This window comes from Rhineura floridana, chromosome 1, assembly GCF_030035675.1.
Source record: "Rhineura floridana isolate rRhiFlo1 chromosome 1, rRhiFlo1.hap2, whole genome shotgun sequence".
Lineage (NCBI taxonomy): Eukaryota > Metazoa > Chordata > Lepidosauria > Squamata > Rhineuridae > Rhineura > Rhineura floridana.
Genome location: NC_084480.1, coordinates 139,534,420 through 139,553,753, shown reverse-complemented (window position 1 = coordinate 139,553,753; position 19,334 = coordinate 139,534,420). Strand labels below are relative to the sequence as shown.

The 19,334-nt window shown below is 41.2% G+C and overlaps 1 protein-coding gene across 2 annotated transcripts in view; it reads left to right on the top strand.

Moving 5' to 3' along the window:
• The window catches only part of DNAH6 (dynein axonemal heavy chain 6), a 362,354-nt gene that overhangs the window by 330,001 nt on the left and 13,019 nt on the right, over positions 1–19,334 (top strand). For both annotated transcript variants that reach the window (XM_061634018.1, XM_061634008.1), the window contains 4 exons: positions 8,295–8,422; positions 12,063–12,248; positions 16,809–16,881; positions 17,921–18,072. In XM_061634018.1, coding sequence (XP_061490002.1) covers positions 8,295–8,422; positions 12,063–12,248; positions 16,809–16,881; positions 17,921–18,072 — 539 coding nt within the window. The remainder of the gene's footprint in view (positions 1–8,294; positions 8,423–12,062; positions 12,249–16,808; positions 16,882–17,920; positions 18,073–19,334) is intronic.

Sequence of the window (19,334 nt, the reverse complement as noted above, 5' to 3'; positions counted from 1 at the left end):
CCTTGTCCTTCATTATTGGATGAGTTTCAGTTGGTGCAGCTCGAGGAAGTGGACAAGGTGCTCGGAATGGTTCGGGCAACCACGTCTGTTCTGGATCCTTGCCCATCTTGGCTAGTGAAAACTAGCAGGGCTGGGACCACCGGTTGGGCCAAGGAAGTGGTTAATGCCTCCTTGAGGGAGGGAGTAGTCCCTGGTAGCCTCAAGGAGGCAGTAGTGAGACCTCTTTTAAAGAAACCCTCCTTGGACCCAGATAACTTGGAACAACTATAGACCGGTGGCGAATGTCCCTTTTTTGGGCAAGGTTTTGGAACGGGTGGTTGCCGGCCAGCTCCAGGCGCTCTTGGATGAAACCGATTATCTAGATCCGTTTCAATCCGGTTTTAGGCCCGGTTTTGGCACCGAAACAGCCTTGGTCGCCCTGTATGATGACCTTTGTCGGGAGAGGGACAGGGGGAGTGTGACTCTGTTGATTCTCCTTGATCTCTCAGCGGCGTTTGATACCATCGACCATGGTATCCTTCTGGGGAGGCTCGCGGAGTTGGGTGTAGGGGGCACTGCTTGGCAGTGGTTCCGCTCCTACTTCGTGGACCGTCACCAGAAAGTAGTGCTTGGGGAACATCACTCGACACCATGGACTCTCCATTGTGGAGTCCCTCAGGGGTCGGTCTTGTCCCCCATGCTTTTCAACATCTACATGCAGCCGCTGGGTGCGGTCATCCGGAGTTTTGGAGTGCGTTGCCATCAATATGCTGATGACACGCAGCTCTATTTCTCCTTTTCATCTTCTTCAGGTGAGTCTGTTGATGTGCTGAACCGTTGCCTGACCGCGATAATGGACTGGATGAGAGCTAATAAACTGAGACTCAATCCAGACAAGACTGAGACACTGCTGGTGAACGCCTTCCCTGCTCAGATGGTGGATGTTCACCCTGTTCTGGATGGGGTTACACTCCCCCTGAAAGAACAGGTACGTAGTTTGGGGGTTCTTTTCGATTCTTCCTTGTCTCTCGAGGCCCAAGTGGCCTCGGTGGCACGGAATGCATTTTACCATCTTCGTCTGGTAGCCCAACTACGGCCCTATCTGGACAGGGACGACCTCGCCTCCGTTGTTCATGCTCTGGTAACTTCAAGATTGGATTACTGTAATGCGCTCTACGTAGGGCTGCCCTTGAAGACAGTTCGGAAGCTTCAGCTGGTGCAGAACGCGGCTGCCAGACTATTGACGAGGACCAGTCAGTCTTTGCATATAACACCTATTCTGGCGCGTCTGCACTGGCTTCCTATTTGCTTCCGGGCGAGATTCAAGGTGCTAGTTTTGACCTATAAAGCCTTACACGGCGTGGGACCTCAATACCTTGTGGAATGCCTCTCTCGCTATGAACCTACCCGTTCACTTCGTTCAGAATCTAAGGCCCTCCTCCGGGTACCAGCTCATCGGGAAGCCCGGAGGGTGGTTACTAGATCTAGGGCCTTTTCTGTGGTGGCCCCTGAGTTGTGGAACAGCCTCCCCGAAGAGGTACACCTGGCGCCTACACTTCTATCTTTCCGGCGCCAGGTAAAGACCTTTTTATGCTCCCAGGCATTTTAATCTTTTAATTTTCTTAATCTTTCTACTTTTAATATGTATCCTTCTTAATTTGTGTTGTATTTCGTTTTTGTTGTGCTTTCTGTTGTTTGTTTGTACATGTTTTGGTGATTTTTTACTATGATATATTGTATTTTATTTTGTTTGTTCACCGCCCTGAGAGCTATTCTGCTAAGGGCGGTATATAAATTGAAATAATAAATAAATAAAATAAATCACCCATAGTTTTGCAAAACACCCTAGTTTTGCAGTTTGTCTTACATACATACATATATGCAAATTGAATGCCAGATCTGCTCTCAGCCATGTCTAGAAAATTCGCAAATATTAGACAGCCACAAGAGTGACTGTATACTATAGCCAACATGGATTTTTCACATCCCACAGCGTTAAATTGAAAATACCCTCCCATACCATTCTGCTGCTTTTCCTAAGCACATTTCAAAACAAAATCTTACAAAACTTATAGTCCTGAACTCAGAAAGTCTTGCTTAATTGCCCTCTAGGTTTTCATGGTGATACACAAAACACTCAGAGAGAATACAGAGTTCAAACTGTAAAATAAATAAATAAATAAATAAAATAAAACAAGGGAAAAAATCCAGACCCCTGTTGGACTTATTCTATCAGTGGTCTCATAATTTGTTGAAATTAATTAAAAATCGGACATGTTCACAGAGTACCCATAATTCTATTATTGACCATGCCCCATATTTTGACCTTCATCTTCTGTAGTTTAAATGTTTTTAAAATGCCTGGGTGATTTTTAATTAATTTAGGAAATTTAACATTGAAGTCAATGCATGGGCATGCTGAGTAAGAACCAACTGTCAGTGTTCTAAAAGCCAGACTCACAGCTGTTTGGCTTGCCTAATCAGGGGACGACACCCATGCCAGACCTTTCTTTTACTTGAGACAGTCATGGCTTCTCCCAAAGAATCCTGGGAAGTATAGTTTGTGAAGGGTGCTGAGAGTTGTTAGGAGACTCCTACTCTCCTGACAGAGCACCAGTGGCCAGAATGGTTTAACAGTCAGCCCCTCTTCTGGAGATTGTAGCTCTGTGAGGGAATAAGCGTCAGCCCCAGTATCTGCCTCATAAACTTATTTTGCAAAACTTCTACCTCATGTTTGGCTGATTCCCCCCAAAGTTCTGCACCATAGAGCATTTGGGCTTTGATTTTGGCAACAAAAACTTTGAGCACAGGGTTAATTAGCTGACCCCCTCTAGTATAAAAAAAACTTTTGTTGTAAGATTATTTGCTTATAATCTTGCATTGCCCTACTTAGAAGAACAACATGCAGTCCAAAGACAAACGGCTTTATCCAACCCTACATGAGGAGACTTCAACTAGCACAACAGGACTTCCTCCATCCTTTCCTCCCCTTTCCTCTCCTTCCTGCATCCCCTTGTGTGCTGCCCCGATCTGTTCTGGATCATTTACTAATCCCCTAGAGCAGATTTTGAGGGTACACGGAACTGCAGGGGAGACAAGAGGATGATGTTGAGATCAGCAGAGGGGCCCCTTCTGGTAGTGTTCTGCCACTCTCAGAAGTTTGGAGATGGTAGCCTGGGAGAGGGCATCCTCTGTGGCAGCCCCAAAGTTGTGGAACTCCCTTCCCACAGAGGTATATATGGCAATTTCACTGTACAGTTTTTAACAAATACTGAAGATGCACCTATTTTCCTTGGCCTATGACATTTAAGATGTATATTTTTAGGACCCACCCTATTTTTGTGATGTTGTGATTTTAGGTTGCTTTAAACTGTTTTTAATGATGTCTTTTAAAACTAATCTACCCAGGGACCTTTGAGTGAATTGTGGGTGGTGGTGGTGGTAGTAGTAGGAAAGTCCTGCTGTGTGAGCAGAAGTGAGCACTGAACACAGCTGAGAGACCTCAGCTGATATCAAATAACACTTGCCCCATTTCTGTTGGAAACTCTGTTGGAAAATGAAGGATCACACTTGCTGTGGATGTTTTGTAAATATAGTTTCGGGGCTCAGTCCACCAAACACTGTATGGCACTTGTCCAGAAGAGTTCCTTAAAACAAAGATTTATTTCTTTCCTATGTAGCTGGGCAGAAAAGAGCAACAGAATGGGAGACCTGTTACCCTACTAGCATATTCTCCATAGCCTAACTGAAGGCTCGGGTCTAGCAGACAGGGTAGGAACTCCTCCTTAGCGCAAACCATGTTTCATACAGGAAATTTCCCTTTTATATTCCTTATTCAGCCCTGTGCCCTAAACACATTCAAAATCCACTGACATGATGCTGTGGAGCTTATATGTGGTCCTGGCAGTCCTCTGCCTAATGCATATATAACTGATAAATGCACAAGTAAAAATCTACACTATGCAAAAAAAGAAAGAATCCAGCTACTTCATCCTTTGTTTGACTATACTGTCCAGCATTGACTGTGAAAACAGCTATTAGAGAAAAAACACATATTGCATTAATAGCATTAATTTATTATTCACAGATGTAAAACTCTTGTTTTAGTTGGAGCTTCACCTGAGAAGCAGTATACAGTACAGGTGGTATTGTTGTGGACAATTTATGTTCATCTTTTGAGGCAGGTCATGTGGTTGTTCAGTTGAGCCAAGCTGTTGTTTTAAATAAATATCCACACAATATCTCCATAATTAATTAAACAATTACTTAAAGCAAAAGAGTTAATTAATGAAATAAAACCTTTAATTGGTTGTCAGCCCTACTAAATAATCTATCAACCATTCTGACAGCAATATCCATCTTGGGCTAGATATCCATCTTGCAGACCAGAAATGAAGAATGCTATTCCCCACATGTTTAAGGTGCAATGCAGCAGAATTCTATGCATGTTTTCTTTGATGTACATCATCCCATAGAATTCAGTGGCATGTTATTCTCAAGTAAGTGTGCATAGCAGTGGTAATTTAGCAGTGGTTTGTAGAGTATGCCAATAGTTGTATATCCATAGCAAATACATTCCCAAAACTACTTTGCTATGTGAAAATGGCATAGGAGTCACCTGAGGAATTTGACCTTAGAAGTAGTTGTGTGAATCTGGCCTAATGCCACATCTGCAGATACAATTGCTTCTGTTTGGTGTGGTGTTGGTTCAGTACATTTGATACAGCTCCATGTTATAGTGATCTCATTTGCTTATTTTCTTCCCCTGCTGTTGCATTACAATTGCATTATATTGTTGCACAAAGGTGGATTGTTCTGTGCTGACAGGATTGGCCCCAGAGGAAGCTCCAGAAAGTAGTCATCAGGCCTGATTCTGCACTCTATCCAGTCTAACTGCAATAAATGATGGAATGCAGAGCAAGGACTTCTCTTTTGTGACACCAGCTTGTGGAATTCCCTTCCTGGGAAGGTTTCGCCATTTTTCACTGCTATGGGCTAAAGTGCTATGCCTTTTGTTGCAGTATATACCGTATAATGTATTTTTGTGCTATACAGTTGGAAAGGCATGCACGTTTATGAATATATGAAGGTCCAAGAGTTCTGTTTTCAGCCATAAACCCTTCATTTTCCCTTTCCCTCAATATTCTAGGCCCCTTCCCTGCATTTTTTCCTTTCATTTAAAAAAATAAACTGTCTGGCTGGTCCATTTATTATTGGAGGCATAAGGTAAAGTCTGTTAGCATATTCTACCCAGTTGTCAGTAAGAAGTAGCGATGGTCTCAATTTCTGCAATAATCGGATTTTGCATTGGATTAATTATTTCTGATACTCTCTGTCTTTGTGGAAATAATTTTGAAGTAGCAATTCTCTGTGCCTGGTTTCCAATTCATTCTTCTTTTTTTCAATTCATTTTTTTAAATTCACTTTGAAATTAATAGTGTGAGTGGTACTTTTATCAATCTACTTTCTATGTGAACTCTTCAAATGTGTATTCCTTTTCACTGATGTCAGTGAAGTGTTGATTGGATGGTTAATGACCATTAGGGGGCTGCACTTAAAAACTAAATGTAAAAATGAGAGGATTCCATCCCTAGCAAGAAGTAAGCCTGTTCCCACCTTCCATGGTTCTGAATGCAAAAGACACTAGAATGATTGACAAGGTCTAGGCAGTTATATCCTTAATTGTATACAATTAACTTTTATTTTATTACTACATGATGCTGTTAAACAGCAGTAAACATAATAGGCTACTATCACTATTAGGCTCTGGCTGTTTTGCATTGATTCTCTTCCTTGACTCCTAGTATACACTGAAACCACCCACCACATCACAATATTTCTGGCTGCATGTGTGCAAAAGCCTAAAAAGGTAAAGGTGTCCCCGCACTTATAGTGCGAGACATTTCTGACTCTTAGGGTGATGTCTTGCAACGTTTACTAGGCAGACCGTATATATGGGGTGGGATTGCCAGTTCCTTCCCTGGCCTTTCTTTACCCCCCAGCATATTCCGGGTACTCATTTTACCAACCACGGATGGATGGAAGGCTGAGTGGACCTCGACCCCTTTTACCGGAGATTCGACTTCCTCCTTCCGTTGGAATCGAACTCCGGCTAAGATTAAATAACCAAAGAATATCAAGACTTAAAATGAGGCAGGATGGATAAATATAAAAGCCATTATGTAGGATACGCAAAAGGTTGGCTTGCATAACCTTTTCTACTGTCTTAGCCTAAAGTAGAGAATGTTTGGCCTGCTGTCAGTAATACCACATTAAACATTAATCAGTGCAAATGAGGAAGATCAGAAGTATATGTTATTACAGCTACATAAATCTCAGAAAGGCAACAGGTGTTAACCTGCCCCAGCAAAACCAACAATGGATCCTGTGATACCATAAACTCTAACACATTTACACTGTAATGTTATACCCACCTTCCTTGGAATAATTCCCACAGAACTCAGTGAGAATTACTTCTTTGAGTAGGCATATATAGGTTTGCACTCTTACTATATTACAAACGTTTGTGGGTTAGAACCCAGTTTGTCAGGTGCATATTTGAAAAAAATGGAAATGGACTGCCTTCAAGTCAATCCCGACTTATGGCAACCCTATGAATAGGGTTTTCATGGTAAGCGGTATTCAGAGGGGGTTTACCATTGCCTCCCTCTGAGGCTAGTCCTCCCCAGCTGGCTAGGGCCTGCTCAGTTTGCCACAGCTGCACAAACCAGCCCCTTCCTTGTCTGCAACTGCCAGCGGGGGGGCAACTGGGCTCCTTGGGACTATGCAGCTTGCCCATGGCTGCACAAGTGGCAGGGCACATAACCCCTGAGCCACATCTTTAGCTGGCCCTTTACACCCAGGAGACACAAGGGGGGATTTGAACTCACAGACTCTGAACTCCCAGCCAGGCTGTCCTCCGCACTGTGCTATACCAGCTGTTTTAATTAGTAGTGAATTCCATTAAAAATAAAAAGATTTGTTTCCAAGCAAAATCTGCAGTGGGGGAATCTGTGACCCTTCATACCCTACTTTGGTTGTCATGAGCAGGGAATTACAGCTGGTTTTCCATAAATGTATTTTCTCCTTTACTTGGATGCAGTGTATTATACGGGTAAGCAACAGGAAGCCCAGAGACCAAATTCAATTCCTAAAGATTTTCCAACTAGCCCCCCTAAAGGCATTGTCTGAGAACCTAGCATCAAGAACCCTTGTTACAAAATGTCCTGTGTATCAGGAGCAGAAGTAGTTTCCTAGAGAGATGGGATAAATTCCTTCCTTGCTGTCTTCAGTTGCTCCTCTCACGGTGTCAGGAGTGCACATGTGCTACTCACACTTTGCTTACTTTGTCCTACTTACCACTCTAGAAGCAGTTGCTTGGACCCACCTGGCCATGAGAAATTCATCTTCTTTTGGTTAGAAGTAGAAACAATATATCCACCTCCTAAGAATTGGTTGGTTTGCCAACCTTCCCATCATCCCTTTGCAACGGCACAAGATATAAAACAAGACCTCTTTTCCCTGGAAAGTTTGTCAGCTCTTTGGGGATTCAAGGTTGCTTTCTCTCACATAGAATCTGTGGGTGTCAAGCCTGTCATAGTATCAAATGTATGGCAATATTAGATAGCTCATTTTGTTTAAACTGACTGCCTTGAACACACACAGAGACTTTTTTCCTCTGCTTTTTATTAACAAATTGCTTAATTTGAATAGTTGCTCTGAATGATGGACTTCCTTTTATGAGGTTGTCTGTTCTTTTCTACTACATGGGGTTGAAAGGGAAGTAGAGAAACTGACCAGAGACGTAATGAGAGAACTGAGCCTTTGTCCAATAGGGACTGGAAAGGTTGGTTGTCATTCCTGTAGACTTCTCTATGGCATCATCTCTCTCTCTCTCTCTGTCACTCACACACACAAGCACACACACACACACACATGAGGTTCCTCCTATCTGGGAAAACAATTTGGGAGGTGGTAATGAACTGAATGAATTTCAGGAGGTACTGCAACTAGATTCCTCTGTCAAGGTGCACCCCTAATCCTAACAGCAGGCATAGTGCCAAAAGAAATGGCTCTGCCAAAGCTTCTGCTATTGACAAAGCTTCTCAGTGTGGCAAAGAAAGAGCCTTTTTCTCACCATGTAATAGTGTAAGTCAGTGCACAGGTCCTATGTTGCTGGCTAGCCCTTGAGCCCTTGCTCAGTTGAAAATATGGTCCTTATTGAAATGATTTGCTGAATTAGTTGTATATTCTAAATGTATGATAACAATATGAATGAGCTTTTCTCAGTGAGTAAAACAATATTTGTTTTGCAGAGAAACTTGACATGGACACTGCTGCAGATACACTTTTTCACAAGGATGACAAAGGTCGGATGGACTCACTCACTACAGTCCTTGGGCAAGAAGTGGATCGTTTTAATAATTTTCTCAGTCTGTTAAGGGTATAACAATAATTCGTTTTTTTCTTGGCTGGCATAAATATTGATGTTATTGATTTACTGTGCTTGTATTTAGGAGCCAGTGCTGTGGAAGGCACCCTCATTATGTTAAGAACAAAAAGCTTCTCCGAGGAGCGTCTCATCTTAGTATAGTATAAGAAACCACAGGGGGATAGGACAACAAGATTTTTAAGGGACTATTGAGACAATACCGTTAACAAGCAAAGCCAACCAGCTACCTGTTGTGTCATTGTCTTGAGGTATCAGCGAGACCTCATTTTGGACAGTTATTATGTACCTGTCCTTTAAATATTTGTGGGCATTGCTACTTTTAAGATGGCGTGTATTCATCTCTCCACCAGTCTCCATCAATGGAGAAGAGCACCACGGGGGGGGGTGCCACTGCATTAGTGACCTCAGCTTCATACAGGCAGGCAGTAAGCTCCCAGCTGTGGTGTTCCTCCCAGCAGTAGGCAGCACGGAGCCACAAAACAGGGAGTTTCAGGGTGGCGAACCAGTGGTATTGCAGCTGGTGTACCTTGGAGCTGGTGCAGCAAAAAATTAGGAGAAAACTGTCCCCATTTCTGCTCCTGCTGGTGCGAGCAGCAGGGCTTTGGATAAGAAGGTGGATCCACTGCTTCACTCCACTGCTCCCTGGGCAGGGTTTGGATTGCTCTATTGGGATATAAAGAAGGATCTCCTTTTCTGGGGAAAGTACATTGGTTATCTCAACCATCTTGTCCAGACTACAATGAATCTGCTGAAGCTGTAATATAGCACAAGGCAATTCCAATAAGGATATGCCAGAGAGCTGTATCATGTCACATTTTTGACTTTGCTAACAGTCAGTCAAATAATTTCTATCCTCTTTGCTGCCGGAGAATGAAATAGGAAGTTCTTCAAAGATTTTGTTTTAATGTAATTTGATTAATTCGATTATTTTAGTTTATTGTAAGCTGTCCATGGTTTATGTAAAATAGATGAGATGTACATTTTTAAATAAATGTGGGTCAGGAGCCACTGAGTCTAATTAATATACCATTACAAAATCTCTGGCAGATATTTGAATATGGCAGCAAAAACAAACATCTATACATGGTGCCTTGTTACTCTTTCCTCTCTCTGTCCTTCATTTCCTCTTCTGCTCTTGTTTTCTTTCCCAGTGTTGGAATTTAGATGGTACATTTCTCAAAATGGAGCTGTCTTTTGCTTAGCACTCTGTAAAACATACACTGATAACATTCTAAAATTAACAGCAAAACAACAGAAAGATGCATGCTGAAGACAAAGCAACACCCTCCTCCTCCTACCCAGTGCAACTAATTCCACAGGGCTCCGGTACTCTTGCTTGAAGGCAAGACTGGGTCTTTTGTTCCCATCATAGAGTACAATCCTATTCATGCTTACTCAGAAGTAAATCCCAGTGACTTCAGCTGGACCTACGCCCAAGAAGGTATGCATAGGATTTTGATCTCACAGATGGCACTTTAGTAAACAGCTTGGAGAAGGGGAACCTTCATAGTTCATTGTTTCCAAATGCTACATCACATACCACGAAATAACCAAGCCCTCTTGTTCTTTGCGTCTGTCCTTCCTTAGTCTCTCATTCTGTGTCTTATTTTATTCTTCTATCTGAACAATTTTTTTCCTTCATCATCTTGGATAATTTAGGTACATTCTGCCTGGCTTCTTCCCAGCATTGTGATTTGGCTATGGAGCAGGATCATATATTTCTGGCTATAAGGACTAAGTAGTTACTGGCTGTTACACACTGCTATAATGGCTGCATTTGGAAATACTGAACACAGAACACAGTACTATTTTTATTATAGTCTCTGCAACCCTAAGAGTTGCAATAAACTTTGTGGCACAGTAACACAGGTTTTTTTAATAATTATTATCAATTTTTATTATTGCTGAAAATGCTTAGTAACCTTGGAGGAAGAGAGTGATAAAACAGGATAACAGCTCCAAGAATATCTCACTAATTTTACAGGCATATAATTTTACTGACAGGGAATGTTCACCCTTGTTTCTCAGCATATTTGGTTGTGTCATGTTTGATTATAGATAATCCCTGATGCCAGTTATGAAGGTTTTACTGCCTCCATTTGGTTGAAGCATATTGAGACAACAAAGTAAAATGGTGCAAGTAGTTCCCATGCCTTTATTATAAAATTCATCGTAGTTGGGCCTGTGTTTTTGCATTTTCAAACTATGCAGTTTTTGCTTGTGGGTTTGATATAAAAGTTGCAGGGGCCATGCCATGCTCCCAAGTCGGCAGTAATGCTAGATGTCCAAGGTAGTGAACACTTACTTCATTTCACTGGGAAACCAATTGGATTCATTTCCAAATAAATGTGTTCAGGATTGGGATATAAGAAAAAATAGCCAGTTCAGATGTAATGCTAAAACATGTAATGCTACTTAAATGAGCCCGGGACCCATATTTCTATCCCTCATCTCACCGCCTGTACAGTAGGTTCTGTTTCTGGCTTGTCTGAATAAGCCATAGCTAAAACTAAATGCTGTTCCTCATTCACATTAAAGTACAAACTGTTGTTAATGGAAAATGGAAGCAGAGGTTTCCAGACTCCTCCTCATGGCCATGCAGAAGTGGGGAGAGGAGCAGGCTCATACATGTAACACTAAATTATGGGTTAGCATTGCATCCAGACCAGATCATTGTGAGATCATCTTCAGAGACCTTTCACCAGATGCCTCCACATTCTGAAGTGCAGTAGGTGCTTACCAAGTGAAAGGACTGTTTCCCCAGAGAAGCTCACCTGGCACTGACTCTTCTCTCTTTGGGGCATCAGCTAAATATATATTTTTATTTACCCAGGCCAGAGATGTGGTGTTCACTCTGATCTACATGGAGGTACACTTTCTTGAAAGGACTAGGACCACGAAGTGGTGTGCTGATAGAACTTGAGATGCATGTAAAAAGCCATTCATAAATTAATAAATAATAAAAATAGCTAACATTGTCACTGGAGGTCTACATGGCATCTATAGCATATAGCACTTTTTACCAACTAAGGGTGGTGCACCAGCTGAGAACCCTCCTAGACAGAGATAGCTTGACTATATTTATCCATGCTCTGCAATACTGGAGACTAAATTACTAGAATGTGTTGTGCATGAGACTGCCTTTGAAGACTTCTCAGAAATTCCAGTTGCTACCAAACGCAGATACTAGGTGGACCTGTTAGACTATAGAGAGCATAGCTCATCACAGACAGATATATTGGTTGCCACCCTATTCCTGGGCACAATTCAAAGTTCTGGTTGTTACCTATAAAGCCCTAAACAGCTTGGAGCTTCGCTAGGTGAAGGACCACCTTTCATCAAGACTTGTGATGGGAGGCCCTCATTTGAGTCCCACCACCACCATCTGGACCTAGACAGGTGGTGACCAGAGAGTAGGCCTTCTCAGGTGTGAAGCTTGCCTGGCACCCCCTCTATTTAGCTGATTTATTGCTGAGGTGATTCCATGCATGTGCATTCTCTATTGGCTTTAAAGAGAAGGTAGCTCTTTAGAGCCAGAAAAGAGAGCGATTAGCCTGATTATCATGATAGGGCTGCTCTTACATTTTTTTTATTTTTCATGGCATAATGAAACGTATTGTTTAACTTTCAGACCTCTCTACAAACGCTTAACAAAGCTATTGCGGGTTTTGTAGTGATGTCAGAAGAAATGGAGAGAGTGTACCACAGCTTTCTGAACAACCAGGTTCCAGCATTGTGGGCCAATGCAGCATACCCCTCTTTGAAACCTTTAGGAGGATGGGTGAAAGATCTCGTGCTAAGGACGGCCTTTTTAGATGTAAGTATAAATGCTGTTCATTAAAGAATATATTATGTTTATGTTTATGTTTCAGAGCTGACTTTGATATTTCAACAGCGGGGAATATTAGGAAAGTGAATAATTTCAAACAGAATCCCGGTCCCAAAGGTTGTTATTATTGTTGTTATTCCTATTACTATAGATTTACTGAGTAACAAGGATAAAGACAGGTCCATGCCCTGAGCAGCATGCAATCTGAATTTTAACTAGGAGTTAACAATAGAGGCAGAGGAGAAAACAAGTGTAAGGACAAGAATAGACATTTACATGTACTTAGGGTTTATTTTAGTATGGGCTGGAGGACTAAGGAGTCGAAGCAGTCTTTACAGAAGTGAGTTTTGACAAGGGCTTTGGAGAAATAGAGAGAGATGGCACTATGCAGGTGTTCTACAAGGGCATGTCAGGCATAAGAGGCAGAAAAAGAGAATGAACAGTCATTTAAGGGAGAGAAGACCTTCAGGCAATGGAGGTATTGAAGGAATGAAGATCACAGGCAGAATTATTAGGAAAGAGATAAGGGGCAATACCATATAAAGAAAATAAACACTAACGGGAGGAATAATAGAAAACCGTGAAAATTGCTGGCCTTTTCCATTTATTGCAACTTGGCTTCTGTCTCGCTTGAATTAATAAGCGCTGCTGGCAAATATGACTCACAGCAAACAAACAAACCAGGGAACAATTTTCGCTTCTCACTTGACAAAGTGAATATTCCTTATTCTTGGCATTCTTCTTAAAGAAAAAATGGAAATGGACTGCCTTCAAGTCGATCCCAACTTATGGCTACCCTATGAATAGGGTTTTCATGGCAAGCGGTATTCAGAGGGGGTTTACCATTGCCTCCCTCTGAGGCTCTTCTTCCCCAGCTGGCTAGGGCCTGCTCAGCTTGCCACAGCTGCACAAGCCAGCCCCTTCCTTGTCCGCAACTGCCAGCTGGGGGGCAACTGGGCTCCTTGGGACTATGCAGCTTGTCCATGGCTGCACAGGTGGCAGGGCACATAACCCTGAGCCACTCACGGTGAGGGTGATCTTTAGCTGGCCCTTGACACCTAGGAGACATGAGTGGGAATTTGCTCACAGACTCTGGACTCCCAGCCAGGCTCTAATTACACTATTGCTCCTTCTGATTGGATTACTGATTACGTGAGCAATCCACAGCCCCTAAGCTACACCCAGCTTCTGCAGGGCCCCCTCCAATTCACCCCCTTCCATGCTCCCCTTAGCTAGCCAAACAGCTGTTTGGTGAGCAGCATGAAGTTCTGTTTACCTGGGGAGGAGGGTGCATGGGGATGACTCTCCCCATGCACCTTCCTTTCCATTGCTAGTATGCTCCCCTCAGCCTGCCAAACTGACATTTGGCAAGATAAAGATAGCATGATTGCCAGCCCAATCAGCTGGGGAAGGTGTGCAGTGGAACCACTGATCCCATTGTGTACCCTCCCCAGAGCCCAGCTGATCGACTAGGAAGAACTGGGGAGTATGCCAATCAGCTCTTCCCAGCACCAATCAGCTGGTGAGGGGAGAGGCACACAATGGGATCTCTGCCCATTGCATATTTCTGCCTTCCCTGGTGCCTACCTGTGTGTGTGTCTATATGTCTCTCTGTGTAGGTTGTGGAGGGTTGTATGGACACACTCATATAAGTGTGTGGCCAACCACCAAATGCATCCCTCAGGAAATTTGTCCACTCCGATTTCCTGTATAGATACATTTTTGCATGCAAAAAAACATTGGAAATTAAAGGATTCTCTGTATTTATAAAACTGTTTATATACCACCCTCTCGCAAAATATCAATATGGTTCAGAGCAACATAAAAACATTTAAAAGCAATACAATTAATAATTAAAATGACTGGCTACTCAAAAAATATTTTTAAAAGCTGCATAGACCTATCAACACAAAACAGTCTTCTAGAGACACCTGAAAGTAAAAGACTAGGTATTTATGCTGGAAGAGTATTCCATAGCATGAGACCGGCAACACTAAATGCCCAACTTCTGGTTGAAGCTAGTTGGGCCTCTGTAACACAGGGAACAACTAACAGCTCCTCCAGATGATCTCAGTGATCAGGCTGGGATATAAGGGCTCAGGTGGTGCATAAAGTATCCTGGACCCAAGTTGTTCAGGTCTTTATATATCAACAGAAGGGCCTTGAACCTGGCCCAGTACTTGGAAAAGGCATCTTTGGCCATGTTCACATTTATTCCACTATTATTCCACTTTAAACAGTCATGGCATCACCCAAAGAATTCTGGGAAGTGTCGTTTGTGGAGGGTGCTGAGAATTGTCAGGAGATCCCTATTCCCCTCAAAGAGCTACAATTTCCCACATGGTTTAACTGTCAGTCTGTCTTCCCAGACAGTGGAATAAATGTATGGTATGAATGTAGCCTTCATGTATATAATTGTTGCTGCTACTGTTTAATACTGCATTGACATCCAACTTCAAAAATTCCAGTTCTCTAGATGCTCAGTTTTAAAACAACCCCAGAAATAATTGATTGCTGGTACTTTATTGGTAAGCTACTGAGACTGAATCTGTCCAAATTTTGACAAAAAATTGTCAAGAAATATGGAAAACTAAACAGTGGCCCACAGACTGGAAGCGTTCAATATATATCCCACTTCCAAAGAAAGGGGATCCCAGAGAATGCAGTAATTATCAAACTATTGCCTTAATATCCCATGCAAGTAAAGTAATGCTCAAGATTCTACAACAAAGGCTCTTACCATATATGGAGCGAGAAATGCCAGACGTCCAAGCTGGATTTAAAAAAGGAAGAGGCACCAGAGATCATATCGCAAACATACGTTGGATAATGGAACGGAGCAAGGAATTTCAGAAGAAAATCACCCTGTGCTTTATAGACTACAGCAAAGCCTTTGATTGTGTAGATCATGAAAAACTATGGAATGGAATGCTTTAAAAGAAATGGGGGTGCCACAGCATCTGATTGTCCTGATGAGCAACCTATACTCTGGACAAGAGGCTACTGTAAGGACAGAATATGGAGAAACTGATTGGTTCTCCATCGGAAAGGGTGTGAGACAGGGGTGTATTTTATCACCCTATTTGTTTAATCTGTACGCAGAACATATCATACGGAAAGCAGGATTGGACCAAGATGAAGGAGGTGTGAAAATTGGAGGGAGAAACATCAGTAATTTAAGATATGCAGACGATACCATACTCTTAGCAGAAACCAGTAATTATTTGAAACGAATGCTGATGAAAGTTAAAGAGGAAAGCACAAAAGCAGGACTACAGCTGAACGTCAAAAAGACTCAAGTAATGACAACAGAAGATTTATGTAACTTTAAAGTTGACAATGAGGAAATTGAACTTGTCAAGGATTATCAATACCTTGGCACAGTCATTAACCAAAATGGAGACAATGGTCAAGAAATCAGAAGAAGGCTAGGACTGGGTAGGGTAGCTGTGAGAGAACTAGAAAAGGTCCTCAAATGCAAAGATGTATCACTGAACACCAAAGTCAGGATCATTCAGACCATGGTATTTCAGATCTCTATGTATGGATGTGATAGTTGGACAGTGAAAAAGGAAGATAAGAGAAAAATCAACTCATTTGAAATGTGGTGTTGGAGGAGAGCTTTGCGCATACCATGGACTGCAAGAAAGACAAATAATTGGGTGTTAGAACAAATTAAACCAGAACTGTCACTAGAAGCTAAAATGATGAAACTGAGGTTATCATACTTTGGACATATAATGAGAAGACATGATTCACTAGAAAAGACCATAATGCTGGGAAAAACAGCAGGGAGTAGCAAAAGGGGAAGGCCAAACAAGAGATGGATTGATTCCATAAAGGAAGCCACAGACCTGAACTTGCAAGATCTGAACAGGGTGGTTCATGACAGATGCTCTTGGAGGTCGCTGATTCATAGGGTCGCCATAAGTCGTAATCGACTTGAAGGCACATAACAACAACAACAAACTTTATTGGTGCAAACTAAGTGGACCTGCCTTCAAATAAATATGTGAATGGCACATAAAAACAACTTTTCTTACCTGGATTGACTGCACCAAAAGCTTCATAGGCTGCAAAATGCTAGTAGTGATTTTGGCTGAAAGCCCTTAAAATATTTGTTTATGAAATGAGAGCAGGGGTAGGAATAGGGAAGAGAGTGCATGGATTCAGACTAGATCCCATCCTCCCACCTAAAATAATCGGAAGTCCTGTACAACTCCAATTTATTGGGAGAAGCTGATGCCTAGACAGAAACAAGCCTCCAGCTTCTGATTTGCATGAGAGAAACCTTTAGCTCAAATCAATATGTGAAAACCACAGCCATTAGTGAGCTGCCTTCTGCACTCAAGGTTTTCTGGATTGGGACCAAAAGTAATTTTAAACAAAGTCATATCCACTTAGATGGAGAACTAGAATTCTAACCAAATTCAGTTCTGCTGTCCATCAATGCAAATAAAAACAGTCCTTGGTTCATAAGTTAAATGGAATGTAAGATTTTATACCTAACATATCTGAACTCTTGGTTTTTTTGTTTTGTTTTTTTAGTTCTGGCTCAAAAGAGGTCCACCAAAATCATTCTGGATCTCTGGATTCTTTTTTCCACAAGGATTTTTGACAGGTAAATATTAATCATTCTCTCTTTTTCTAATATTCTGGCATAATATTTACACACATAATATGGTAGGTTGGTTAAGGTGTTGGACTACGACCTGGGAGACCAGGGTTCAAATCCCCACGTAGCCATGAAACTCACTGGGTGACCTTGGGCAAGTCACTGCCATTCAGGCTCATGAAAACCCTATTCATAGGGTCGCCATAAGTTGGAATCGACTTGAAGGCAGTACATTTACATTTTTATGGTAGGTATCCGCAGAGTTGGCGAAACCTTAAGATTTGCAAGAAGTACAAACAAAGCTTTGGGACGGGGAGGGCTAAAGAGTGTGCAAGGATGAGCCTTGCCCATATAGTCTTTTTAGGAGGCTAAAAACCTGCCCAAGAGCTGCTTGGTGGGGAAGGAATTGAATCCAGTTCCTTTTGCCAAACAGCTGGTCACTGGGATTTTATTTGTCGAAAAGGGACACTTGTGTACATTGGATTCCTATCCAACAAGGACTTTGTGTCTGGATGACTGTTTTTGTGCACTTATAGCCTCTTATTTTATCTGAATTTTTTTTATATAAAGAATGAACATATTCAAAACAAATGCTCATGTGAAAATTATTTCTATAATGTTAATATGAAAGGCTCAATTGTCTTTTGTGTTCTGAATTTTAAAAGTAATTAAAACATTAAATAAAAATGGTAGCACAGCAATTCCCAATTAACTAATATAAAAAAGCCATAAGCATTTATGTGTTCAACTTCAAAATGGTATGGTTTCATCTTTTCTCTGTTTAGGTGTAGTTGCCTCAGCATAGTGGTGGAGTTTTTAATGATGCAGTGTTCTATGAAAAAGCTTTGAAAGTATGGGAAAGTAAATAATCAGCTAGAATTTTTATCAAGAGACAGTCTAATTTCTAATTGTAAATGTTCTAACATTTTTCTTTTACTTTCCTTTTTTTGGTGAATGCTATCCTAAATACTAGTTATCCTTTCTCTTAATAATTCTTGAATGATTGTTGATGTTTTTTAAAAATGTGTACCTCTTGTATTTTCAGGAACACTTCAGAATCATGCTCGAAAATATAACTTACCAATTGATGAGCTTAGTTTTAACTATAATATCATCCCTGCCTATCGAGATCAAATACAAGTTGCAGAAGCTTCAAAAACATGTCAGTTTGGACATGAATTGCCAATGGATGCTGAGGTACTTATTCTTCTGTTTATGATCAATATTTGGTCACACAGAAAGAAAACATAACTCTGGGTCCTCAGTAAGGATGTATGAACATGCCTCAATCCATTCCAATATTCATTTACACTTGAGTTCCAGTGCAATTGATTTATTTTGCACAAGTCAGTTTTCAGTTTTCATCATCTGCTGATATGGAAATATACATATTTTTAGAGTATTTCTTATGTAGCACACGATAGACATGCATATCTCAGCCATCGATATTTACAAATTGATTACCTTCCCTGCATGTTTCCTTTCAAAGTTAATGAATAGTCTTTTGCAGCAAAGACAACAAACAGCCTTGCGATGCCTTAAAGACAAAGTTGAAGTGGCTAATGGCCCACTACAAAGCCATCTATGGCTGCAAACCTAACCATTTGTATTTGGAAGTAAGCCCCATTAAATTCAGTGGGGTAAGTGGGTTTGAGATTGCAGCTTCTCCCACTATGTTGATTGCACAGTTCAGTATAAACTTGTCATCACTTTCTCTCACTCGGCATCAGGGCGGTAGAGTCTAGTTATAAGTCAAGAAAACTTGGGAGGGGAGGAAAGAAATTTTAAATTTAACTTTTAAAATGTTCATTTTGTGTGATCAAGATTGGGCAGTCATATCCAGATGGTTCTCCCCACTTTGACAAAGAGGCTAGAACTTTAACTGAGGAGCACAGATAAATTCCACAGTAAACAAAAGAGATCACTTCTTTCCATGTGAAAAAAAACAATTATGAGCTATGCATTCCACTAGTTCTTAACATTCACAGTTGGAAGCACATTAAGGCTGAAATCCTAAACCCACTTACCTGGGAGTAAGCCGCACTGAATTCACTGAGATTTATTTCTGAGTAGACAGGGTTAGGATTGCAGTCTTAGTGCTAGGGATGAGGGAGAAATTTGATTCCTTTTGCATTTAAAGTCAAATTTATCAAATTAGCAATTTCCAAAACAATATGAGAACCAAAACACAGCTACACTTCAAAATTCACATGTATCTTAATTTTCCAATACAGTTCTTCAACCAATATTTACAAAAATGCATATGTTTGGGGAAAATGTGTATAAAAATATATATTAATGAAAATAACATACAAAAATGCATTGTATTAGGGGAAATTGCTTGCAAAAATGTAAATGCTGCATACAAAAATGTGTTTATTAGGGGAAAGTTGCAATAAAATGCTGAAGAATTTTCATGAGGATTTTTTTTAAAATAGTTTTTTTGCAAATTGCTGTAG